Source organism: Rhynchophorus ferrugineus, unplaced genomic scaffold (assembly GCF_030347505.1).
Source record: "Rhynchophorus ferrugineus isolate W39M unplaced genomic scaffold, kcgeb_rfMv2 rfM3, whole genome shotgun sequence".
Lineage (NCBI taxonomy): Eukaryota > Metazoa > Arthropoda > Insecta > Coleoptera > Curculionidae > Rhynchophorus > Rhynchophorus ferrugineus.
In genome coordinates, this window is record NW_027472582.1 from 49,904,954 (window position 1) to 49,932,241 (window position 27,288).

The following is a 27,288-nucleotide window of genomic DNA, read 5'->3' on the forward strand; positions in this document are numbered from 1 at the left end:
TTGTGTGTCTAATATAAAATACTATTAGCATTCTTGTGTCTTAAATATAATCACTATTATTCGATTTTAATGTATCTTCATTCTCAAAAGTGTTGTGTATCCAGTGTTTGTGCGGAAATAAAAACCGGACGTAGTTTTCCTTGGAAGAAAGACCAAGTTAGCAAGATTAAGGATTTGTGTGACTTAGCATTGCTTTTACCTGGTACGTATACAATTATTTATATAAAGCATTTGTGTTCATGTATATTATTATTTACAGCAATATAACAGAAGAAATTATGAACATATTACCCACACTCTAAATCCAAAATGTGTCCGAATGAGGCATTGAATTACAAGTTACATTGAAGGTAAATGTAATTATACTACATGAAAAGTTTTTGTTACCCTTTAAAAAGTTGTTTGTAAAATGCTATCAGTTTAAAACGTAATTATTATGAAGGGGTTCATTTATTTAAAACAAATGTATATTGGTCAAGATACTTATAATTAATATTTTGGCTTAAGGCTCCTTAACCAAGATAACTTTTTCAACACGGTGATCTTGATTTTATAAACAAGAGGTTATCATGCTTGTTTTATTATATTGTTAATAGATGCCTAAGCTGTCCTTTTAATTCCTCGATTTTACCATAATAAGAGCACAGCAGTAATTTTAAAATATATCATGTTTTAATTTTTTGTTGCTGTTCTTTAAAGTATTACTTTTTGGTATGTTTTCTCCATTTTGACGTATATCATACGATTTAACTGTTTTAATTATCCATTCCATAATTTTCGCAATAACATTGTAAAAATAATAATAACTTGCCTCAATACATTTTTGTGTTGAACAAGTAGGTAAAATATTAAGACTTTCAGCTGTGTTCCTTTGCTTTTAGTATGAGCGAATAATAAGATAAGACAAATTTTAATACATCTTATTTGAATTGATAGCACTAAAATATATAAAAAAGGGAAAGGTTGTAGATAAATTTTGATTATATTGCTGAGATATGTTATTTTTATATGTTAGATATGTTATAATATTTCGATTTGTACAGAATTTTGTTTTAATAAATGGTTTTGAAAAATTACATTTTGGTTTTATTTAAAATTTAATTGATCAGTAGAATGTGACGTCAGACGTTAGTCACGTGCTAGGTATGAAATCGTCGACCAATGAAATGCTCCTTTTATAAAATATTTTCATTAGAGGTGCCTGTAATGGTAATTTAAACTAACCTATGAAATTCAGCGAAATGACGTTCTCAGCGCCTTTCTGCTGAGACCACATAAAACAATTCTGAAATTATTTGTTTTAAATTAACACTCTATATATTACTCTATGTTCTATATATTACTCCACATCTCCGAATTAGACGCATGGGCACTATCTTGCATAGAATAAACCACAGTAAAGAATAAATTTAGTGTTGGAAACTATCGACTCAAATCGACTATCGACTGTTTAGTAATTGACTACTTTTTACTATCAGCTGTTTCATTCGCTATTTTTGGTTCGACTGATTTTACTACTTTTTACCAGTGATTGTTTCAGTTGACTGATTTCAGTCGCTATTTTCGGTCTGACTGATTTTGTTACTATTTACTATCGACTGTTTCAGTCGTGTACTTTAGTTACTCTTTTTGGTTCTACTAGTTTCATTCGTCTGATTTTTAACATTCTGGCTCTGTCGTCCTAGTCGCGATCTTGACGAAAAGGTACCCAATTTATGCTTACATAGATTTATATGTAATATATATAGTTTTATGCTTTTTTTGGTAGCTTGTAAATAACAATATATTGTATATTAATATAGCAGTATTTTGGAACGATAACTTTCAAGATTGTTAATGTAATAAAATTTTGAATGATATATAGTAAAATACTTTTGACTGTTTTTATGGCAATAATAGGTTATATTTCGATTACTTTCTCGATTTTTGTTAATATTTCAGGCCAATAATAAATAAAGCATTTACTTTATTTAAAGAAGCTCTAGTAGTTATTGTGCGATCATTTTTAATTATGTCTTAATTAGTTTTTTTCTATGATTAGCTATATGTATTAATTTTTATTTAGTATTTATGGTTATTGCATACCTATAGTTTTTAGGTTTTAAGTTCTATTGTATTGTCTATATTTATCATAGTATATTACTTGAAAATAGCATTTAACATATTAAAATATGATAAAACATTTATGGGGTATTATTCCATTTCATAGGAAAATTCCAATTCTTTTTCCAGATCCACAGAACATTCGAATATAAAAGTAGTTCTACTTCGTTTAAAATGAAATTATTAATTGACTGTTAATAGTATTCAGTAATTACTTTGTTCCTTTTTTTTACATCTCCGTCGCGCTTATACTACCGTTGGAAAATATATACATATAATTAATTAACTCCCCCAATCAATTATCTCCGTCCTTTCCTTTCTCACAATTTATACAGGAAAGGGTTTGTACATCTTCATCTGACATCACCAATTAAACAAAACAGTCGAACCGTGCATCCGACTGAAAATAATAATTACCATTTTCAGTCGCTAGTTTTCTGACTATCGACTGTTTTGTCTGTCTTCAGTCGATAGTTCCCAACGCTAATTAAAAATATAAAAAATGACGTTAAAGTTTTTTTGTGTTAAACTTAGGCGTCAATCGTTAGATGGCGCCATATATAATATTAAAAATAGTTTTAGCGCTATTAATTCTAGTTTTTATTATATTCGGATATAATATTACGCCTTTTCCTAACAATAACAACAATAATTGCAAGGGGAATTTCTTTGGAAAAATGAACTATCACACTTGTCATTTATCCCCACTACGATTGTATTCGGACCTTATCTTCAATGTCAACAATACCGTCATATTTACAAAAGTGTGTGTTGTGTTAGTGTCTGATTATTATGTAAAAACTTGAAACATTGTTTTGAACAGTTTGTTTTGCCATAGAAGGAGGAATTCCGTAACTGCATGTCAATGGTAGGTGGAAACATTGTGCAGGGCCGCGTGTCTCGTACTTCGCGAAAGAGGTTATCCAGAAAAGCAGGTAGGCGCAGTCCTAAAAACCATTTCTGCATGCTGGCGTTCTTCTAAATTGCTACTGGCAAAGCCCCTAACATAGCTACATAACTATAGCGAATCAGATACATTAAAGGTGGTATTTAAATTGTATGGTTCATTAATTGCATTTCAAACAATGGATATATTGCCCATAGTTTTTTAGTTTATTATTAATAGTTATTATTAATAGCACGAATATAATATATATATATATATATATATATATATATATATATATATATATATATATATATATATATATATGTATGTATATATATATTTTTCTTTTTTTTGTTTGACTTTTGTATTTTGATTTGGTTTTGACTTCACCTTTTAATACTAACAAACGGTAACTTGTAATTATAATTAATATTTGCGTCCATTCGATCTATTTAAGCGTTTTTATTATAGTTGGTGACCGTGACATGCATTTTATGGAAGAAATCCTTCATTTTTTGAAGCAATTCTTTTACACAAATCCCACTGATATTCTAAGCCTTACAGTATTTGAGATGTGGTTTAACTAAATAAGGTGTACTTTAACAACTATATCGCGCCTTAACTAATCCTGAACATTTGTTGGCCCAATACCAGGTAGATGTAAGCAATGAGGTATTTACGTCATATAAGTTACAATTTTACCTTAAAAATTCTATATATTTTTAAAAATATTTCCTAACATCACGGTACATTTATAAAATTTGATCAATTCATAAATTGAACTGTATAAACATTTATAAGATTAGTGGATTGTTTTGCAATTGAACAGGAAATTGTTGAGCAACAAATGTCATGTTTAGTCACAGTTTGGTAAATATATAAATATTTGAATAATTTACATCTTTTATTTTTTTTGCAGAATATTGCTTTTGTAAGCAGAAGTATTTCTTTAATCCTTTAATTCACTAATAATATCAACAGTGCTTTGTATTATTGTTTAAAAAGTTTAAAAAGTTTAAATAATTGATTTTTGGTTAATTTTTGGGTTAATTTTTAAAAATGAAATCATTGGTGTTAGAAAAACTTTTTATTTTAATTTTTTATTATAAAAGTTTTATATTATAGCAAGAATTGCTAATTAAGAGTAGCAGAACAGGTTGATAAATAGCAGTTAACAAAAGTAATTTTTACAATATAAAAATATTAATTTTTTGGATCACGTTATTTATATATTGCAGTTGTTTGCTGTCGAGCGTTATTGATTATTTCAGTTTTGGACGTTGTTTTATTAGGTGATTGCGTGCCGCTAGGTAGCTTATAATTTGTGTTTCCACTCTGTCATTTTCAATGCCGCAATTAACTATTTATAAATGCAATGCTGGGGCTTCTTTTCTGTAGAAAAATGTTTTTAGGGTATTTTCTTACATACACCTCTATATTGTTTTCATTAATTATTAAGAAATTGACATAGATTAATAAGGTTCGTATTATTTAAACATCGTAAATTTCGTTGTTGGCAAAATTCATTGATATACATTAGCATCTAAAACAACTAAAGGTTTGCATCAGTTTGTTTTCTTTCCAAGTATCCATAAATAGGAAGAAGAATAGATCATACTTTAATTTTGTTGCTAGCGGCCCTCCAGCGTCTTTAAGCACCAACAGGAAGGAATCCGCTAATATCTCCTAAGAGCCTATGTGAGTATATGTAGGAAGAACTCGGAGGATAATAAGTAAACGAATAAAACAACACCAACGATATGTGAGATAAGGACACACAATTCAGTTAGCTTTGGCTGAATACTGGATAGGTATTGGCTACTACATTCAGTTCAATGAAACCGAGGTATTAATCATCCCACAAGGTTATTTTATAAGAAAATATCGTTTGGGCTTTGATCACTTGATCGTCATGAGCTTGCTTAAATATGACAATAGAGCTCTCTCCCTGAATACTCTGTCACGATTGCGAAACATCGGCTATCTTTATACAATAAACGCTGCTCCAAAAATCACTTCAGTAATTGAAATATTAATGATCGCGTAGATCTCAAGTCTAAAACATTACACTTTACTTCGATCCTCTTTTAATTCCATTGAATTGACAATGGATTATTAATGGAGCGACTGTTCTCTAACAATGACCCTATTCATTATAATGTTCAATTACTTGAATTTATAAGGTTAATATTAAAGAAAGTGTATAAATTTGGTGTGTTCGTTTTTAAGAGACCTTGTCTACCAGATTATATATATTTTGATAAAAATTCGGAATACTTAATAGAGAATAGATTTTGAGAAAAAGAAATAATTTGATTAACAGTTTTCGACTTTTCAAACTTAACATAACCTTTTAATTATTATATTGCGATTAATTTGTTTGTAGAAGAGCAATTTTTATTTAATTTAGACGTGCTTCGTTAATCAAGTTTGCTTCGAATATGTTTACAACTACGGTAGACTATTTTTTGTCACAAGCCATAATTCGTTTCAGAAAAACTACAATTACACATATGATATGATAAAATAAGTATTTGGTAGCTTTCATTTTATGTAAGTTGACTCTTGTTTTGATGTAATGAGCAATATCGCTATTATATAGAATTCTTTGTATTTTTTTGCTGGCGCAATTCTAAATTGTCAGCTAGCAACATTTTTTTAAAAATCATATTATTATTTTATACCTATTATATTAGTAATTAAGTATTTATGGAATTGAATTGTGTCAACCAAACCAAAGCCTAACCAACGACCGATAAGCGGTTCTTTGTCGAATACGAATCTAAAAAGATCAATTCGTTGCTGATTCGTTCGAACGACTTTGTTTTTCAGGGTTCGTGACTTAGGGAAGTTAATTTCACAAATATAGCATAAATAGTTCAATCGTCATGTCCCTTTCAGGATGTATTTGTAACTGCTACATTTTATTTTAGTCGTAGAGTGTAACTGAAATTGTAATTGTCTGAGTATGTCATTTGTCATGAAGACTGTTGAATCCATGAAATAAGCTTTGGGCATGATTTCTAACGGTGCTAAATTTTTGTAAATTTGATTTAATGATACAATAATAAAATATTTTTTTGTGAAACACAGTTATCACCACGCAGCCGTTGTTATATGGCTCTTCAGTATAATTCAAATCACAAATGCAGTATCAGTCAACTTTTAAAATTGGTACTTATTTTTATATGTTTAGAGGTTTTTTGGTTTTTCAAGGTTTTTATATTTCTCTCGTCGTCCAACTATTAAATTAAAGAAACTTCTCCCTCATCTCGGTTATGAACTACTAAAATCTTATCTTACAGTTCGTCGTTTTATTGTAAAACAAGGCGATGAACATGCCGATTTACATGTAGTATATTGAAGAGTTCCGCAAAGTAGTGTACTGGGTCCAATACTATACCTTATGCACACTGCTGATCTACCTACAATAAAAATAACCACTGTGGCAAAATACACAGACGACACGGAAGTCTTAGCCTCTCATGAAGATCGAGCCATAACATCAATTAACCTACAAACACACATAAATCAAATACAAATGTAGCTGCAAAGATAGCGTATAAAAGCAAACGAAACAAAATCCGATCATACAGCTTCTACGCTCCGTAGAAAAACATGTCCACCAGTCTAGATCAATAATTGTTGCAAGCAGAGGAGGTTAAATATTTTGGTATGCACCTAGATCGATGTCTAATTTGGGAGAAGCACATATTCGCCAAACGCAAACAATTTGTACTTAAACTCTACTATATGTATTGGATAATCGGGCGCAAATCCAATTTCAAATTCAATACTATTAGATAACAAGATATTTTTGTATAAGTCTATACTCAAGCTTATTTGGTCATATGGAACCCAACTATGGGGAACCGCTAATAAACTGTTGCCTGCCATTGCCGATGCTCCGTACTAGTGACAGGTAATCGACTGTTGCGTTTTCCCACGCTTTGGAGCGGGTTCATCGTGTGCACTCCACTCGGATGACTGTCGATTGGACTTCGGAGTGAAATGATGGAGCCATGTTTCATCCATTGTCACATATCGACGCAAAAACTTGGATTTATTACACTTGATCATCTTCAAACACTGCTCCGAATCATCAACTCGTCGTTGTTTTTGGTCAAAAGTGTGCTCGCGTGGCACCCACTTTGCACAGAGCTTTCTCATACCCAAATATTCGTGAATGATATGATGTACACGTTCAGTTGATATCTTTAGAGTGTCTGCTATTTCATTCAATTTCAATTTACGGTCATTCAAAATCATTTTGTGGATTTTTTAAATGTTTTCGTTTTACCGATTTCTTTGACAACTCTTTTGGGCGTCCACTGCGTTCACTGTCTTCGGTGCTTATTTCACCACGTCTAAACTTAGCATACCAATCCTTGATGGTTAATTTTCCAGGGCAGTGTCCGGAAACTCAGCATCAGGCCAAGTTTTTGCTTCAACTGTATTTTTTGCTTTCACCACGCGAAATTCCTTTTTATCCATTTTTTTCACAATAACAAAAGTTGCTTCACTCATAATGTTATAATTCACAAACTAGTAATCCGACAGTTGTCAAATTTATACACGTATCTTTTGAGAGCTAACTAAAAAACATATGGATTTAATTCTCGTAGCGCTATCTATGTGTCAGGCCGGGAACTTTTCAATTGACTTGTTATGTGAAATATAGTGTGAATCAAATGTTAATGTGAATGTTTCGAATGAATGATTCAACACGATATTCATCTAGAACCAATAAGGAGTGTAATTCAATATGTTGCGTTTGTGTGAAATACTTCGAAAGAGTGTCAGTGCATCCCAATATATTCGTTAATCAGCTAAATATGCGAAGTGACAGTGAAATGCGTAGAGTAAAACGTCTAACACCATCCGATCTGATTATTGGACATACATAGACTTTGTAATAAGCTATAGAATAATACTAATTAACTAAAATAGTATTTTATACAGGAGATCACTGAATAGAGTGATTTTCTACAAGTCATGTATATATAATATAAATATTACAAATACTTAATGCCTCCTAGGCAGATTATGGAACTACTAAGAGTAATAAATCAGAGAATAATAGTCCCCTATTTTTCAGATCGCTTTCTTTGATCTTGATCGACCAAAAAGGTCGATTTCGTCTGGAAGCTATTTTTTTATTTCGATTTTTTTTTAATATCGATATTTTACTTTGCACCTAAAAGTTCGATACCCCGATTTACAACTATCCAAACTCTTCGAAATAAATTTCGATATATCGGGCAAAAAATCAATATGCCTTTCGGCACCCCCAATTTATTCTCAGTGTTTGAATTCCTATAATTGCTTTAATTGGATCTGATTTACAATAGAATGCGATCGCCACCAGTTGTCAATACTATGGTCTTTTATTTGTTTATTCTCAAGTCATATGGCTCTGCAATGTGAACTATGTCATGATTAATGTTAGTAGCTTCAACATGTGCATCAGCGTGAATATAGCGCTGTTATCAGCGAACATCAGATCTATTTTTAAAAACTTCGCATAATTGCATCAGAATCCGGAAGATTGCATTGGACCTCAAATGAATTTGACAAATTGATTCAATTTTGAATTTTGATAATTTGATCAGAGTGATTCGCGCATGGCTAAAGGGAATCGTAAGGTGCATGAAAAAGTTTAATAATTTTTAGGGGCATATTTTCAGCTTTCAAAGCTGCCCAAAGTGAAAAGTGGATACAGTCGAAAATAGAGTCAAAACTGAAGCTACAATCACACTCTTCCCCACATCTAGTCCGTTTCTCCATAATCTTATCTACACAATCGCAATTCAGTCTAAATCCTGTTTGCTCTTTTCTCCTCGCGAGCTCTTTAGGTCTTATTTTTATGAATTTCATAGACATGATCCCTAAAATTGACAGGAAACTTATTCCTGAATAATCAAATAAAATATATTCTCCATATAGAGATTTTATTTACTATAGAGTGAAGAAGTGGTCGTATTTACCTTCGGGAACTTTAACGGGAACTTTTTTTATAGAAGTTTCAGAGTTACTTAGTAGTAGTATTAAGTAGGATTTTCCATGTTAGACTTGATTTGACATTTTAATTAAAACTTCTATTAAACTTTTGTATTAACCCAAAAACAAAATGGATATTCTTAAGCAACTGACCATGAGAGCTCCTTGTAGCGTAACACTCAATAATGTAGTAAGCTCTTTTGCTTTTGACTCAGATCTTTATTAAATAAATCGATTGACTTTGAATGTGAGAAGCATTTTTGAAACGTGGAAAGCATTCCTTATTATGCCTTATATGATGATTTATCATGATTTTATTTAGGTTGGTGTATTGCTATAGTCTGTCCAAAGTTATTTTGTACATACGTCCTCTAAATTTTTGACGTCAAAATGTCGGAAAATTGCCGTATCAACTCTGAGTTTAAGTTCAGTTTAGCTTTGACATACAACAAAACTCTAAATTAAATTAAATAATTAAACACATATACTGTTATCAAATATAATTTATTTTAACATTATAGTAAATCTAATGCGTATATTATCGAAGGACTTAAAACTACAATTAACTACACAGTTATAATAGGTTGTAGATTGGGGTTGTGTTTGATTATATTTACATTGAACTCTTTTACATATCACCTGTGAGTTGTATCCCCTGGAGGCTAAATAATCCATTTTTCTTTCATTAGAGAACATATTTACCTTTTACGCTTAGTTCTTGAGTCCTTCAGTACAGTGTTTCCTTGTAAAGACATTTTAATAACACTGTATTTTTCATTCGTCTGTTCTTTTAATACCTGTATACATCTTGATAAAACTAGATTTAATCACTGCATTCTCCTTAATGCAGTTGCCATATCTGCAAAACAGTTACTATTATCTATTATTTCTCTCCTTATATATTTTAACCAAATTATTCTGAAATATTCTGATATTCTGAATAAACATATCTGTGCATATAAATCCTTTACACTCTACAATAACATTTCCTGCAATTATCATATATTAATTCAACTCACCTTTACTTGTTTTCACTCTCATCACCTTGTCTTAGAAATTAGCAGTATTGAATTATATCATATTCAGATATTTACATTCAAGTGAATAACTAAGCTGTTCATTTCCAATCTATCTAATATTTGTTTACAATTCCATCATTTGTCAATTTCTTCTTCATTGTGTGACCGAGTTCATCCAATCCGAAGGTGTTATTAACCATTCCTGTTTTCTGCATGTAGTACAATATATCTATACAATGAACGATTAATAAATGTTATGACTAATAAAATCTAATCGTTTTGTTATGACCATCGAGTATATCAGTCCCATTCTGAAATATCCATGTCTCATCTAAATACATAAATTGAAGTAATAAGTCTTTATTCATTTTATTATATGCGTTTAAAATTTGTATAATTTTAAAAGCAATATCCAGAAATTCCATTAGACCTTTTCGATACTTTTCAGACTAGCAGTTTCTTTAGAAATAATTGTATTAAATTATGTTTATGTTGAAAAACTACTCACTGTTTTTATACATTTCATATATTTAATCTCTGGTTGTCTGAATATTGTCTGATTCTAAAACGAATTTACAAATTGCGGCAGGCAATACATTAAACATCTTGATGACGTATGTACAAAAAACTTTGGATAGACCATATATTGCATTTTTTTGGGTTGAAGCAGAAAACCGCAATTGCTATTATTCCAAAAGCTCAAGTGAGATGTTTTACCGCTTTTGACGTAAGCGAGCGTGTAAGGGGCAAGGTGATTGCATGTTTAGTGGGCAGTAAATTGAGCGATCGAAATGTATTAAGTGCTTGCATGTATTTTGATTAGCATTATCTATTGGTGGGCATGTTGAATTCGTTGGTTTTGATATTTTCACATAAAATTGTAAATAAAGTTTTCCATTTAGTATTATTGAGTTATTCAGATGTATACAGACATTAATTGTGGAGCGCTTTACATTTTCAGTGTTGGCTTTTTAAATATATTTATGCTAGCCGTTGCTGACCAACTTACGTAACTAGGTACTTACCTAGGAAGCCCTTACTAAGTCGCTATTGAAGATAGCAGAACTTTTCAATATTTTTATCATTTAGTGCACTTCACTATACAGCTACACAAAATCACACGGTTTTAATTTCCTCTATAACAGTTGGAATTTGAAGATCTCAGCGTAAGTAACTGTTCCTGTAGTGTCTGGGTGTATTCACAATACTTCACAGGATTTTATTCCGAAGTATTTATATGATATTGACATTATTTCTCGCACAACACCCTCATAACTGAATTAGTACGGATAATTTGTATTTTTATTCTAGTCCTTTTTTCTATTTTTTATATGCTCCTTCCAACGAAGTTTTGCCATAAGATTTATTTCAAGCTACTGTTACTGGATGGCATAATAGTGTTATTCATATTTATTAGTATATGAACAGCTTGGTTGTAGGTGAATTCAACATGCACTGATTTACTCTCGTTGACTTTTATTCTGCATGTTTGAGTCTACTTATTTAGATTATTACTTGCGTGTTGCAGTGTTCTGTTTAATTATTCGCTATTGTCTCCAATAGCAAGTATCGTAATGTCATCAGCAAATGTAGCCAAAATAACATTTACTATTTGTGATGTTACATGTATTGGGTAAACAATCAACAAGACCAAAAACACTGCCCCACGGTACACCTGCTTTTGTTTCTTTCATTATCTTTTTGTTGTCTGATTCGAATATTAGACCTGCTGTTTTGAAAGTTTTGTTGTGCATAGGTATATTGTCCAAGATAAATTAGACACTCTTATTAATACTATTAAGCCTCCGAAGGCGTAGATGCAACAACACATGTAAGAAATAAGAAGGAATAGAGAAAATAGAAAAAATATGGAGCATTGAGAATAGGATTGATTATATTGATGGAGATAAAAACCAAATGCAATATAGGTTGTTCAAGAATTGGTTGTGAAGAAGAAAACTGAGGACGAATTGATGATATATAGACTAATAGTATTAATATTAGGAAGTATTAGTAAAAAGCGCCAGAAAATTGGTAGATAGGACCTGTCTAGTTGAAATGAAAAATACTAAAAATAAACAACTGATCATAAAGAATAAAAAAAATTTCAAACTGAAATAATATTTATGAGGACGTGCTTAAATAACAGAGCTAAATATAAATAAAACGAAGGAATAGAGGCAAAAGGAAAAACTGTAAAGATAGAAAATCGGAAATTGATCATAGATAGAGAGATGTGGACATGGAATACCGAAATCGATGGATTGGTTATTGTCAAGAGGATAGGAGATATTAAAAACAACAGTTATTTTGAGAACACGAGACTGTGGCGGCGTAGACGACAAAAGGCAAGGATATTCCGAAGGAAAATAAGAAAAAACCAAGACACGAAAATAAATTCAACAAGGTAAAAGGCGAAGAAGAGCGAAAACATGATCATAAATTGGATAGATGAGAAAAGTGTAGAAGATGGAAACGCGGAACATATTAATACCAACGACCAAAGAAGAGAAACTGGAAGAAGAGTTTGACCAAATTCCATTAGATTTACTAGCGATAACAAGAACGAGAAGAAATTATCTGGCATTTATAAAATGAGTAATGGGCATATGATAAAAACAAAAAAGCATCGGGAGGAGTAGGTTTTAAAATGAATAGAAAGCTGTTCATCACGAATGATTGCCGAATTCAGTTCTGCTCATGCGCATTTTCAATTTTCTCACGAAATTCGTCCCGTATGCTGGTCTGTATCCACCATTAAAATGCATGGAAGCAGATCCTGCGTTAACTGTTACCGAATGTTGGAAACAGTTTAATATTGCTCATTGCGTAACCATTAGTAAAGATGTAGTGAGTGACTTAAGACATCAACTATAAATACATACTGGAAAAAGCATGGTCGGAACTTGTTATCGATACCTCAGCATTGCCGGGCAAAGAAGCCGAAGTCACTAACATTTTACAAGTTATGCGTCAAATACATGGACAAGGTTTTGAAGATTTTCAGTCAACGGATGTTGAAGAAGATTTAGCCGCTAATGACAATGAAGGCACAGAAGGGGAACTCGTTGAAACTTTGGAAAGCAATACAAATAATGAATCAAATGATAAAGGTGATACTTCTCAATAATTAGCTGGAAAATCAACTACATCTTTAACTTTACACAAAATAAATAATACATTGTCATTTGCTCATCAACTGCAGGATTTGGATTTTGTTTACTACAGCCGTATAAATAAGCACAGAAAGACATTAAGAAAATAATGAAACAGCCAACAATCCTGTAGTTAAAAAAATCTTTGTTTCGTTACATTGGTATTTTCTAAGTACATATAACTTTATAACTTGCGTACTATAGGTGTTTTCTGTTATTTTATGTTTTATTGGCAACTAAAATATAAGTGAAAATTAATTTTATATTTACGTACCTTAGTAGTATGTACGTAATTTTAGTTACGTATTTTCTTCATTAATGAATGGACAAATAAATTCAACTATATATCTAACAAACTTACATGCTTTTCTCCTTTTAATGCGTTCATGTATAAACCGTCAGCCGCGGTTTCACCAATCGTCACTATCTTAACGGAACGTTAACCCCCGTTGATTACGAGGGATTACTGCATAATTTTTCTGTCCAGGTGTATGTAATTGAGCTACTCTTTGGTTTTGCTGATTTTGATGAAATTTTTGGTGATTGTTTGTGTGGACTCAAAAATGGTTTAATGTCACAATTACACCCGTTAAGTGGCTGTGAGAAGGTTCTAGAAAATTTAAAAAATATTTTTGATTTCAACCGGCGTATATCAATCTGCCAGAGTGATGTTTTCATGGTAACTGCTGCAATAATAGCGGTTGGTACATGTAGAATAAATTAAATAACGTATTATATTGATATATTATTTGTAATATTAAATGTAAAAGGTAAAGTTCCCATAAAACTGCTGGATTCATATGCTTCGCAGATTTTTGCTGACTTAGGTGGTTTTTTGATTGTTGGTATAGTGAAAAGTTGCTTACATTTATTTCTTGTATATTTTTTAAAACAAATATACAAATAAATATACAAAATATCTTGAATACAAACAGGAATTATTGGTCAACGTTCACATAATGCAGAAATAGTCCGGTATTATAGGTTAAATAGAATACAATATCATATATCTTAATGTTATTCCGCGTCATATGCAAGAATATATTCAAGTCGCCATAACTTTTGTGCGTAAATATGGTCGATCAGATCTGTTAATTACATGTATATGCAATCCAAAGTGGGGTGAAATTAACATTTTGTTTTTGGCCGGTCAAACATCGCTATGATATCATTGCACGTGTGTTCAAACAAAAGTCGTTATGTTATATCTCGCATCTGTTACGGTTCTGGCTACGGACTCTATTTGATAAATTGCGGTCTTATGCAAGGGCTAATCATTGACTTAATGGTACAAGGAATGAAGTAGTCATTTTATATACAGTTCAGCAAGTCGTCTCTTCTTTCCACAAAATCAAATAGTTTTTAACTAATTAAAAATGTTTGTGCTTTAAACCCTTTCAGACACTTATAATTTCAGTATAGAAAAATCACATCACAGTGCATGCAAGCATTTAATATCAGTTTTGTACATGGTATTGCACAGTATAATTGGTATTGCACGTGGCGTATAGTTACCGGAGGGGTTGTAACGTTGTTTTATCTATTTTCTGGTTATTCACACGGGCAGTATGATTTGCTACGTCAGTGTTTTATTATTTCGCATAAATCAAATATTATCTCAAAAGATCTTTTTTCCGATGGAGTTCGAATTTTGCCTGAAAAGAAGGAGAACGTTGTCCCAAAATAAATAACACAACATATAAACGGACATAACTAATTTATAATTACATTGTTATCACCTACTCAATACCCACACCAGTGGCGGCTGGTGCGATAAACGCTGCAGTACTGCAGAGCTCCCAAAACCAACTAAAGAAGCTCCCAAAAAATAATTATGTAATCTGACTAAAATACAAAAATATTTTCTATTACTTACCAAAAACCCACTTAACATTCGCGAATTCTTGTTGTGATCAGTGATAAAACTGCAATGGAATTGTGAGCCACGGAAGTAACGTGGACCAGTGGAATAACCTACCATCGCTAACACTATCGCTATTATTTATCTGGGAGACACGATCGTGCTCTGCGAGCTCTTTCAAACAACCGCGTGGCACTGTTACCCTCGTGTCCGTCCTTGAGGTCTAAAACAAGGCCGATATTTAAGTATTATAGAATAATTTATTTGTATCGGAATTTTACGAGACTTTCGCCCTGTTAATAATAACAATATTAATAACTGTGACTTTGAAAGTGGTTTTTAATTTAATTAATATGAAGACATTTCTAAAATATTCATACGAAGAAAAATTGGAATTTAAAGGAAGGGTAGACTATTACCAGATATTATTATTGAGAAATTTGGTGCAACTAGAAATGGATTTGTGGATGTAACAAAAAAATGTGTTGGACGGAAATAAGGGTCACCGATCTAAAGCACTTAAGTTTGAGAATTAAAACACATGAAAAATCTAAAATCCATCTTCGTAATTTTATGAAATTTGCATTACTAGGATCAACTAATATTATGGTTCAATTTGATTTTGCGTATTGAATAAATATAGAGAGACATAATTAAAATGTGTCAAAGAATAAGTATGTTTTATCAAAAATTATGAATTGCCTTAAATTTTCTGGAAAATTATCTCTTAGGGCACATGATGAGAGCGATAATTACCAGAATCCGGGATATTTAGTGGACTTTTTCAGCTAAACTAGATGCAACTCCAAGTGAGCATCTAAAGAATGCTTCAGTATTTAAATACACCTCCAAAGAAATACAGAACGATCTATTACAGTATATGGATGAAGTTTGTCATGAACAAGTAATTGAGGAAATTAACAATTCTTAATTTTTGGCGATTATGACAGACGAAACAATTGATGTTGCTGCAAAACCATAACGAGCAGTTATTTTTTGATATGTTATAATTCGCCTCAACGAGAAGTGTTAAACATAATTGTGAACAGAAGGATCTGTATTAAAATTGTGTATGAAAATAGAAATCCATCTCATTGAGTGTATGGATGATTCAGAAGATCTGTTCTCCAGCAATAGTATGTAGTGCAGCGGCCTCTATTCGCTGTACATTAAACGATCCGATCTTCCGATATGCTTTTTAACCAATGACAGTAAAGAAAAATCGAACCTACTGGAATAAGAGAGGCTATCGACAATTTTGAACGCAGTTTTATTCAAATTCTAAATAATATTGATAACATTATTAGTGAAGCATCAGATATAATAAGTCATGAACCACCAGAAAATAAACGCAATCGTCCAGGCAACAGTTAATTTAGTCACCCAATTTCTGCTTTAGAGGTGTGTGATGTTATAATAAATTGTGCAAAAGAACGATTTTAACATTAAATGACGCACTACCTCTTCTAAAATTATTAATAGCAAACAATCTAGGAGACATGTGGAAGGAGACTAGACAATCAGAAATCGTGTGACCAACTCCCATGACAACATCAGAGGCCCAAACATTTTTTCTCAACACTAAAGCGCATCAAAGCGTTTCTCAGAAATTCAATGGCCGAATATCGTTTAACAGCTCTTTTCATGCTATCTCTTGAAGAACAGTTTATCTCTGAAATAGACAATTTTAATGACAAGGTGATTACCAAGAATTGCGAACAGAAAAGAACGTAGGATGGACTTAATTTATAAAAAATATGTAAGTTTTTATTGCAAAAATTGAAGAACACTTGAACAATTTTATCAGGAGCCGCCACTGACGTACACCAGTGCATTTAGATAAAATTTAACTTGACATCATAAGTTACGTCTCCATGTCTGGAAGAAAATAAAAATCCTATTTCGGAGAATACGATTTCGTTTTCCGACGTTACTATCTGAACAGACACCCCACTTAATTTCTATAGATGTTGTTCGAGTAAATATTTGACGATGAGCTCTATTGATATTCTGTTTGATGCGACCGGTGTTTATTAGAACGAGGATCGAGGCGAAAGGTATTGTTTGCCTCGCACTTCAACGGACAACGTCATCGCTATCGTGTCTCATTCGACTGCCAAGGAAAATACATAATTACTATTGGATTACGTAGATAAAAGCGTCAGCCCAGAACGTCACGACTACATTTGAGATTAAATAAAAAATCGCGGAGTTAAGTCAGTTTGATTTTGAATCGTTTAAGTGCTTCGTCGATCTCTAAGTTGTGCCGATGGGTTATTATTTAGCTCACTTTCAGAGGAAACCTTTCAAGAAATCTAATATTAACGGCGGTATACTGAAAAATTGTTCGCGTTATAAATACTATTCTTGTAAGTTCTCGTTCACTTGCTATTTGATAGGTATAACGTTTCAAAATCATGATTATACAAAAATAAGAATAACATAATACAAATTGCATAACCTATTTTCTTATTTGTTGGTAAATTACCAAGATGCGAGGTTCAAGTTATTATTATTCGCTATAAAAATATTTTCCGTTTATAATAATACAATGATTATTATCATTTCATAACTAAAAAGGCGATTTTTCTATGCAAATTGCGAATGTTTTTTTAAGCTTAAAAATGGCCAAAGCCATTGATAAATCTGACGAGTATGGATTACGTTCTGTAATTGTGCTTTTGTTTTTAGCTAAAAACTGAAAAGTTATCCCTGCTGTATGAGACGTTATATATGTATTGCGTTATTATAATGTAACAGTCAGTAACAATCTTTTATACTTCTGATCTTATAGTGTCCAGCTGATTGCATATTTATAAAAAATACCGTGGAATAATAATGTTGCATATTCTTATTGAGAGCGGGATTATTAAAAGACCGTATGTAAATTTCATCACCAGTAATATTTTCCATTATTTTATACAACACGACTATATCATGTTGAAAGGATAATATTAGTTTGGCAGCCATCCAATCATCGATCCGTGATAATTTCTTCTTCAGCACTTCGAAATCATGTGCCTGCCAAGATATGCTGTATCGATCTGAACACGCGGTAATAAGAAGTCGCTGTATACAGTGAATAATCTTATAATTCCAAATGGACAACTGTTATATAGAGAAATGCCAGAACCATCGAATTTAATAACGGTTTCATTTCTGATCAAAATACACGCCTATTAATAATTTGATATCAAAAATTTGTTGGCAAAGTCTATTACAGTGTCGAATTAACTCATAAGCAAATTAAACAATCACATCTTTTGGGCACTAGAAACAACATCAATAAAATGCTGGAGGCAGAGGCGTGGGCTGCTTAGGGCATCAATTCGACAATTTGATTCTCAATTACAACTTTTTTACGTTGTAAATGTATGTGTAATCTTGATCTTATGATCATAAAATCTAGTCTTCAGTTTGGATTTTTCCATGGTTTAGCAACATTAGCTCACGGTACAAATGTATAAGTTATACTTATTGTACCACTTATAAAACGTAGTTAATAATAGTGCAAGGTCTTCAAAAGTTAATTTAAAACTTTTAGAACTTTAATTCATAGTAAAATATTTTCTAGTCCTTCCGTGATTATTTTATTTTTTCGATCTTAGATGCTTGTTGAAGGAATTAGGAATAATTATTAGCATTATTCACCTGGATGCCTAAAGAAGACTGTACTAGTTGGCTGTACTGTACTACTTGGCCAACTATTAAGGTATTTTTTTTAAATGTTCCCACCCCCAATACGCACAACATATACCACAACTTCTTGTTTTGTCAATCGCAAAATACATCTACTTTAACTGTTTATTAATGAAAATTTTACATGAAATATTTTTTAAATTTATTAGAAGAGTTAGAGGTTGGGTGAAACTAAGTCTGGTGTTGTTGAAACAATTTGTATTTTAATTCAGTGATTATATTTTTCAAATTTAATCATAAGCTTTAGTTATGTTAAAACATCTAATCATGAAAGGTGACACATTTAAATAGCATCCATTTTTAGTTCTATTGTTGTCGAATACATGGTGCTCTGAAAACTTTTTGGCTCTTGTAATTCAATCGTTCCTGTGTAAATAATTTTTTTTATATTAGTTATAATTTAATTTGACAAATTGGCAGTCATTTTAATTTGTACGAAGTATTTGTAGGCTTTTATGTTATAATATTATAATAAAATATCGTATATATTTGGTAATATATTTTTCAAACTGGAATATACATTATGAAAAGCGCACCATCAATGTTAATCGACTGATAACCGTAATTTAGGCTAGAATATTATTAGCTTTCTCACCGTTTCCTTTATATTTATTATAATCACATTTTTCGAGTTACATAATCAATTCTTTCCATATTCGATGATATAATGAATAATGAAAGACTTTATTCATCATTCGAAATATACATCACGATATGGTAGTTTGCGTAGATCTTCCTTTTATGCTTCTGTATCCTTGCTAATTGTTCTAGAACAATTCTCGTTGCAATTCGAACAGTCTTATCTTGTAGATACAGAAGAGCACTTTGGAGCAGTATAGTTGTTTCGAGTGATTTTCTTATTATCATTGTCTTTTTCTAGTGTTGAAAATGCTGGCCGTGATGGAGGCTGGGTCCCAGGGCGCAGGCCCATCAGGAGGGCCTTCACCTCACAATGATCATCCCATTCAGGAATTCTTGAGCTCCGGAAGAACGGGAAGGAGGAACGCTTTACCAGATATTTTAGGTGGGTAGAAAATATATATTTTTTAGCTATATTATGAAGTCAATGTTTTAAATAATATTTATAATGAATAATTATAAAATAATTTTGCCCCACAAACTGTAAAGTTGTTGACTGGTTTAGCTTATGAATGACTTCCATTTATATAAAATACCTTATTAAAATATTTAAAACGGGTTCACTTGGAAAGACAGCATCCGTAAAATGTGTATTGACTTTGAATCCATTTTTATTTTATTTTTTATGTCTCCACTGAATTCTGGTCGTTATTTTAAAGATATTTGTGGCTTTATCTTCTTCCGAATGAGTAACAGTAAACAAGTGAAACAGCATTAAGAATACGTGAGCAATTTCAATAAAAACGGAAAATATTTAAAAATGACACTATTAGCATGAAAATAAGATTAGAATAGTCGTAATCAATTCACTGACCCTGATTTTGTATATTTGTTCGATTTGCCATATTCAAATACATGACGACATACGTACAAATAAACAACATATTTAGCTAATGGTAAGTTTGAGAAGTTCAATTTGATGAAAATTAACAAGAGTATTAACTGAAACTCAAACTTGCCTTGCTACTGTCTCCACCCATCTTGTTCGTGGCTAGCCTCTCCCTCTCCTCCCTGATATACCTTCACTACAATCTAGATTCTGAAAAACTCAGCCATCCTCCCATCCTGACACATAAACATGTTGAATAGCAAGGGTTGTTTTCATTAAAAGATTTAATTGTTTTAGGTCAGCACGCAGTGGTTACGTCATCGGATTTGCCCGCTCGATTACAAGCTCTCAGTACGAAAGATCATACTGCGACGCCCTCGCCCACTAGTCCCGGTGGCGAACCTCAAGCTGGACCCAGTTCGACTCAAAGTTGAGTCTCTTATCAGAGTCTCGATTAATGTGGTAATGAGTTTCTTTGTCAAATTAATAGCTGTGAAATAGATTCAGACTAATGTTCCAGTATGGATTTACAATACTCTAAATTGTCGCCTAAAGCAGGATGAAGTTTTAGTTTTTTCAATAAAAATGAACGATTCTGGTTTTCTATGTTATTCGATGTTTATATTCGGACAATTCCGATCCTTCGATGTATGTTGTTAAAAGGGATGGAGATCACTATGTGGAACTGCCCTTAAATAATGCGATTTCTTATTTATTCTCTAAATCTTTCCATTATTTTGTATTTATTTGTAGAAACTTGATTTATTTATATATCTATTACATTAGATGATCATACTCAATGTCATGCGCATATTTCCTCTTATATTTCCTTTATAATTAAATGCATAATTTTAGATAAGCAAACTATAATTATTTTGTTAATAATTGGCTATTGAACACAATTTTTTATATGTTTGTATCTTAATTTGAGATTACTTTGTTCAGACAATGTTTTTTTATTCAAGCATATATATTTTATAACTGACTCTTTCATCTTATAGGCATCAATACAGTAGTTTCTAAAGGGTTTATATGGTTGTAATTGTATACTCCTTAATTGTTATCTGTCTTCTAGAAGTTCTATTATAACTATTATTTTAATATCTAATTAAAAAGAATGATTTGAGTTTTTATCAGGGTCCCTTATTGTTATAAGAGAATATTATTTTACATAGAAATGCCAGGTTGATTTATTTTTAAAAAATTGTTCTGAAAAGTATATAATTTTAATTTTGTTTTTAAGAGGTCGTTTTTAGTATTAATTCTATATGGTGTTTTTATTACAGGGTTTTAAAATTATAAACTTTCTTTCCAATAAGTAAATCATTATCTTGATACACTCCCAACTAGCTTTAATTTTTCTCTCTTTATTAAATCCTTTAATATATATATATATATATATATATATATATATATATATATATATATATATATTGTAATTGTATTACCAATAATATTCACTATCGACCAGGTGGTTTCCCTGTAGTTCGCCAATTATTAGTTTTATTTCAGATTTTATTATTGGATCGTGCTCAATTAAGTCATGTAAAGTATCTTAAATCAAATTGAAAACGTTTCAAATTAGAATTAAACCGCCGATGAATAAATCTAGAACTTCTAACTTAAGTTTCATTTCTTATTGTTTATTGATCTGATTGTAAAAAACTAAAAAAATTTCAAGAAGATAATCTCAACAAACTAAAAGTATTTTCACTATACATTCTGGCCTAGAGATAAGTTATCAACGACAAGGTTTGTGATATTAAGTTATTAATTTATTTTCGTGTTATTTTCTTTATTTAATAACTTATTTGTATCATGAGAAACGTACGTTGTGGAAGCTGTGGGTGGTTGACACAAAACGTTTCTAGTGACTTCATGCACGTTATTGTGATAATTTTTTTGTTAAGTGTTAGATTTAGGGTACTTTTCATTTTATGGCTTTTAATAGTAACTATTATATTTGTACATTTGACGACGGTGTTGTAAATCTTTGTGTGTAAAGATTTATTGTTTTTATAGACGGAAATTATAATATCAGATCACGAGGCGAACGTATTAATTTAAATCCAACTGCTATAAAATAAATAGTTACTATTGAAGCTGTGTAACAAAACATTAAACCAAATAAGGTATTGTTAGATTATTTTGTACTACATGCAAAGGTGTTTATATGTGAATGAACATGCCGTTAGAATAGAATTTGTAGCTCAAATATTTATGGCAAAACATAAACTAGTCAGATACGAGAAGTTGTATTCGAGTAAGAACATTTTTAACGATATTTATATGGAACCAATTATATAAATAAAAATTAAAAGCAACATTCAGGTCTTATTTTCCCAATATTTTCATATTTTACATTATACGGCTAGTATTGCATGCACTGGCTACGGACTGCATTGTGATCTGAGAGGCCATTTATTTTGAATTATATTACGAATGAGATATCTAAAAATAGACGTCGGGATGATTTTTATCTGTTTTTACCCTCAGTGTTGCTTTGTATCGCCGTTCAACCGGTCGGCTCTTCTTTCCTTTAAATAAAATAGTTTTTTTATGTAAATTAATGGTTTTTGTTTTGTAAACCCTGTCACATTTTATAACTCATAATATGTTTTTACTATTGGCTTTTTTGTGGCCATTTAATAATCTGTAAGTTTTGTTAGTTAAGTCTGTTCTATAACTTATACGAGAGTAAGGTAAAAAGTTTTCGGCTTGACACAAAGATTGTGTTCCCTTGCTCAGCTATCCTTTATTCTTTTGATTTGGAACCCTCAGACTTCTATCTACTCTACAAAAACATCCAATGAAGATGTTTAATATGCGGAGGTGTATATTTTCAGAGACTATCACACTAGGAAGGAATACTGATACTGGAGAAACGCTGAACTAGGTGTGTTGAAACTTAATTTTTCAATTTATTAGTTATTTTGATCAAGGAAGTAAGAAAAATGTTTAACAATGCCTAATTACATTTCAACAAAATAGTATTTGCGGGCAGTGTTATTTTATAATTTCAACATATGGATTTAGTACTGCTTTAACATTGAATGTTTGTCTTATAGTCTTCATACAAGTACAACTGAACAATTTGTAGTAGCAAAACCTAAAATTAAGAAAAGTGAGTACCATATTTGACAGAATAAGTATTGAAAATTGTTTTATATACTCGTATTAAACTGAACTACAGAACAAACTTATGCCAAGAATATGCCAAAGCAAGGATACATTAGGCAAGATATATTTTTTGTACGATGTGAAATCGGTAGAAAATACATTGAAATCACTGCCGTTTGCTAGAATTTACTTAGCCGGCTGTAATCTTAATATATCATTGAAAAACTGAAATACAACCAGAACAATTTCCATTTAGAATGATTAAATTGTTTAATGTATACAAATGAATTCAATGATATCGTAGTGGTTCCACTGTTTCTAGGGGTTTACACGCTACGGTTGTGACTGACGATGAAATGTGACTCTATTACGACAATCCCAAGTGTAAAAGATTATGGGTTAGCCCAGGAGGGCCACGAACATCCGTGAAGAATATTGAAAGTGACTATGTATATAGTGGGATGTGTTACTACACTATTACTATTGTTGTGGGAATGAAGCTGTTACTATAAATAGTTGCTGAGGTAAGATGAACAAATTGATTGACGTAATGTCGCAAAAAGAAAATCATCAATAGTGAGCAACAAACGCAAAATCATGCTCTTATATGACAGTATCCGCAGAATACACTATCGCAGCTCTAATGGAAAATTCTCCCGCTCCAGGCCGATTATCACTTGTTCAGATTGGTTTGGCAGCATGGCTTGGTAGGTACACGGTTTCCAAATATCGAAGAAGTGCGATAATGGATCGATGATTGGATTATTCCCAAACCAACATATTTCTTCCAACATGGTATGGCCGTGTTGTCAGAGAGATGGGAAAAAGTTATAGAAAATGATTTTGATTGATATATATTGTCCTAATTTTTCTCAATATATACCTTTTTGAGTAAAAATTATTATTGTGTATTAGAATACACGTAAACGAGTGCGGATTTACACTTTTTTGGCAACTAGTTCGAATAATATTTTAATCAATGCTGTAGAACATTAGAAATGCTAAAAAGAATCAAAGCTATTTTAAATCGAAAAGGTGACTGCACTCGTTGATAACTTTGAAATGATTTTAATACTTTAGGCCCACTTGATATTTTGAACAGACATTTTGATTAATTATTTATACCGCATAGAATTCAATTTATAAATATAAAACTGTTGGTTCAATTAGACCGTGCTGACATAAGGTATTAAAATAAAGCTATGATAATACAAATATATCTTAATTATATTACTTTTAGTTCACTTTGAAGAATACGCTTAGTCACTAGTATTTTACAAATATCTTACATCTAGAAATAATTTAATACAATTCAATATAACATAATTACAATCTTCGCTTACATTTCAAATTCCATCGGGTATTGTTAAAACAAAATAAAATCAGCCTTTTCTTCATAACGATCCATTTCCAAAGAACGGCAAGAGTAATACTATATATGACTTATCTTTTGACCTATGTACAAGTTAGAAATATTAATGCATTTTGTTTACAGACATGATACGAGTATATGACACAAATGAATTGTGATGTTTATAAAAGTGTGTCTACGGCGTGGATTACTCCGTTAGTTGCTGGTATGTTCGTAGTTATCAAACCTTGATTGTTGACCTTAATTTTTCCTGAAAATTACATAATTTGAGGTGAAACCGTTTTTGAAATAATTAGTTATTATCTCAACAACATAACGCCTTGTGCTCTACTCACCTGAATGTTTACTGATTGTTATTTGAGCGTCGTTTTTCAGGCTATCTTTGACTTGATAATATCTCATACCGTTTGTGTACAATGTTCCATGGATAAGATGTTTCATGACCAATTCCTTCGCAAGAGCTGGGTCCGTTACGGTTTGATTTAAATCAGACGAACTTAGACCAGCAAATGCCTTGTCTGTTGGAGCGAATAGCGTTAATGATTTAGAACCTAAAACAAACACGTAATGGTGAAAAATACTGTTATCGATGTTGTCGGCTCACTTGAGCTAACCTTGTAATGTTTCAGCCATTCCGGAAGCAAAAACAGCCCTTAAAAAGTTTGTAAACCTTCTTTCTCTATCAGCTTGCATGGTTTGAACCAAATCTCCCACTGGTAGAGGGAACATGACCCTGTCGATGGCATGAGCGATACCTTGGGGGATTGGAATGTCCTGTTGTTCTTCAATTATGCGAGCACCATTGATTGTGGTCACCTGTTTGAATATTATGTGGTTAATCATAAATATTCTCTAACAAACAATATTACTGATCAATATTACTGAACGCAAAAACAATATATATCATATTTAGCAGTAAGATTTAGATAGGGCCAACAATTAATGATAGTTATTATTGTGGTCCAAAAATAGTAAGATATAAATATTGTATTATTGTTTCCTGTGAATTTCTTTTATTAGGCCAGTCAATGCTTTATATTATCTGAGTGTTTCATAGGCGTAGTTTGCGTGAAGGGACTGTAATTATGAACTTCTCACACACATCAAAAATTCACCTCGTTTTACTATCGCCTTATTTGCTTGATTTGGCTGAATATTTCATATAGAGGGTATAATTTCTTTTGTACTGATATCTTGTTATATGCTATATATTTTAATGTTAAGTGTTTTAATTAATTTAGCTTTATTTGAATTGTTTGCAGTATTTCATGAGCAAAGTGAGTATTTCAAACCAAAATGAAAAAAAATATTTTGAACAATAACCAATATTTTTCTATTTAACAATAAGCAATAAGCTAATATTTATTTATAAATAATTGATGTAATATTCTCGCCTAATTATTTATTGTAAAATTTTATCATATTTTGACAGGTATAGAGCCAGTATTTTTTTGGGTTACTAACTAGGGTTTATCTGGACAGTATGGGTTAACGTTTCAGATCATATTCCTCGATATTAAGCTCTATTTGTTCAATATAGAGCGCCATTGAAAATTGTGTTAGATTCCGAAAACAGTTTCATAGCTGCAATTCTGAAGACAACCAAAGAGCGTAGAGTTCAGGAAACTGCATGGCTATGTAAAGAGAACTGTACAACTAACAACCATGTTAACAGAAAACAATATTTCCTTTGTTTAGTGTAATCAACTCCTATGGTTAAATAATGATATGTATCTTGATAATAGAGTCATATTAGGAATCAACAATTATCCATTTATACGAACCTAACAATTGTATTTATATGTGAGATAATAAAGAACTTCAGTAGGATCAATCATTTCGATTTTTTGGTTAGTAATAAATTTCATAAAACCAACATAGATAGGAAAAAGTCTAATTTGTTTTATGAAAAAACATTCAGCGTTTGATCAGATATATAGAATCACAGACATTATTGAAAAAGGTTACGAAGAAAAGGTCTTCGATAAAATCTGGAATAAGGGATTCATGTATAAATTCGCTAAAATGTTACTGAAGCAATACTCTTAATCCCCCACATCTCAACCAGGAAATTTAAAGTTAAACAAGAAGAAGTTTACTTAACAATGAAAGAAACAAAAGCAGATGTACTTCAAGACTGCATTTTATGTAATATTTTTGTCTCCTCTATACATGTAACGTACCACAAAAAAACTATTACTATGTCTACATTTGCTGATGATACCGAGATACTTGCTATTGTAGACTATAGCGAAGCAGCAAAAAATATGAATATCATCATTATACTATACAGTAACGACGCTAAGTACCTTGAGATGAATCTTGATGCAACATTTTGTTGAAAGGAGCATACTAAAACGAAAAGAGCTCGAATTAAAATATAAAAGAACGGATTGGTTATTTGGAATAAAATCTAAATTACCCATATATAATACATTGTTGCTGTATAAGCAAATACAAAAACCTAAATAGTTCCTATGTCCTATGAAGTATTGCGGATGCACTCAGATACTATAGCAACAGTAACTTACACTGAGACCTTCGGTTCCAACTGAAGAATTCGCAAAAGATATGATGAAACGCCCCACTTCCATTTTAACAC

General features: G+C 31.4%; 2 protein-coding genes and 1 long non-coding RNA gene across 9 annotated transcripts in view; 1 reads left to right on the forward strand and 2 right to left on the reverse strand.

Annotated features, from left to right (window-relative positions):
- Window positions 1–6: 6 nt before the first annotated feature.
- Window positions 7–1,433, reverse strand: LOC143193236 (uncharacterized). Its single transcript, XR_013004970.1, has 3 exons — window positions 1,344–1,433; window positions 1,225–1,285; window positions 7–139 (listed from the first exon to the last, which is right to left on the reverse strand). It is a non-coding gene; the product is annotated as an uncharacterized LOC143193236 (long non-coding RNA).
- On the forward strand, window positions 63–22,760 carry LOC143193230 (cAMP-dependent protein kinase inhibitor beta). 6 transcript variants are annotated; one of them, XM_076399313.1, is made up of 4 exons: window positions 63–202; window positions 260–350; window positions 19,607–19,750; window positions 20,492–20,779. In XM_076399313.1, the coding sequence occupies exons 3-4, from the start codon at window positions 19,615–19,617 to the stop codon at window positions 20,626–20,628; spliced, it is 273 nt and encodes a 90-aa protein (XP_076255428.1). In that variant the 5' UTR covers window positions 63–202; window positions 260–350; window positions 19,607–19,614; the 3' UTR covers window positions 20,629–20,779. The 6 variants fall into 6 exon arrangements, with proteins under 6 accessions (XP_076255428.1, XP_076255427.1, XP_076255426.1 ...); XM_076399315.1 differs by lacking the exons at window positions 63–202; window positions 260–350 and adding exons at window positions 2,875–2,971; window positions 18,636–18,739; XM_076399314.1 differs by lacking the exons at window positions 63–202; window positions 260–350 and adding exons at window positions 17,282–17,396; window positions 18,636–18,739.
- Window positions 22,761–24,523: 1,763 nt separating this feature from the next.
- Window positions 24,524–27,288, reverse strand: part of LOC143193216 (uncharacterized) — a 53,970-nt gene continuing 51,205 nt past the window's right edge. For both annotated transcript variants that reach the window (XM_076399269.1, XM_076399268.1), the window contains exons 15-17: window positions 25,301–25,502; window positions 25,022–25,237; window positions 24,524–24,936 (exon numbers count right to left, since the gene is read on the reverse strand). In XM_076399269.1, coding sequence (XP_076255384.1) covers window positions 24,848–24,936; window positions 25,022–25,237; window positions 25,301–25,502 — 507 coding nt within the window. In that variant the 3' untranslated portion in view covers window positions 24,524–24,847. The remainder of the gene's footprint in view (window positions 24,937–25,021; window positions 25,238–25,300; window positions 25,503–27,288) is intronic.

Excerpts from the sequence above, each read along its gene's own strand:
- LOC143193230 (XM_076399310.1), top strand. The coding sequence starts at position 17,297 with ATGGGTTATTATTTAGCTCACTTTCAGAGGAAACCTTTCAAGAAATCT. Across the intron at positions 17,397-19,606 it reads GCGTTATAAATACTATTCTT|TGTTGAAAATGCTGGCCGTG; the intron begins GTAAGTTCTCGT and ends GTCTTTTTCTAG. Across the intron at positions 19,751-20,491 it reads CGCTTTACCAGATATTTTAG|GTCAGCACGCAGTGGTTACG; the intron begins GTGGGTAGAAAA and ends TAATTGTTTTAG.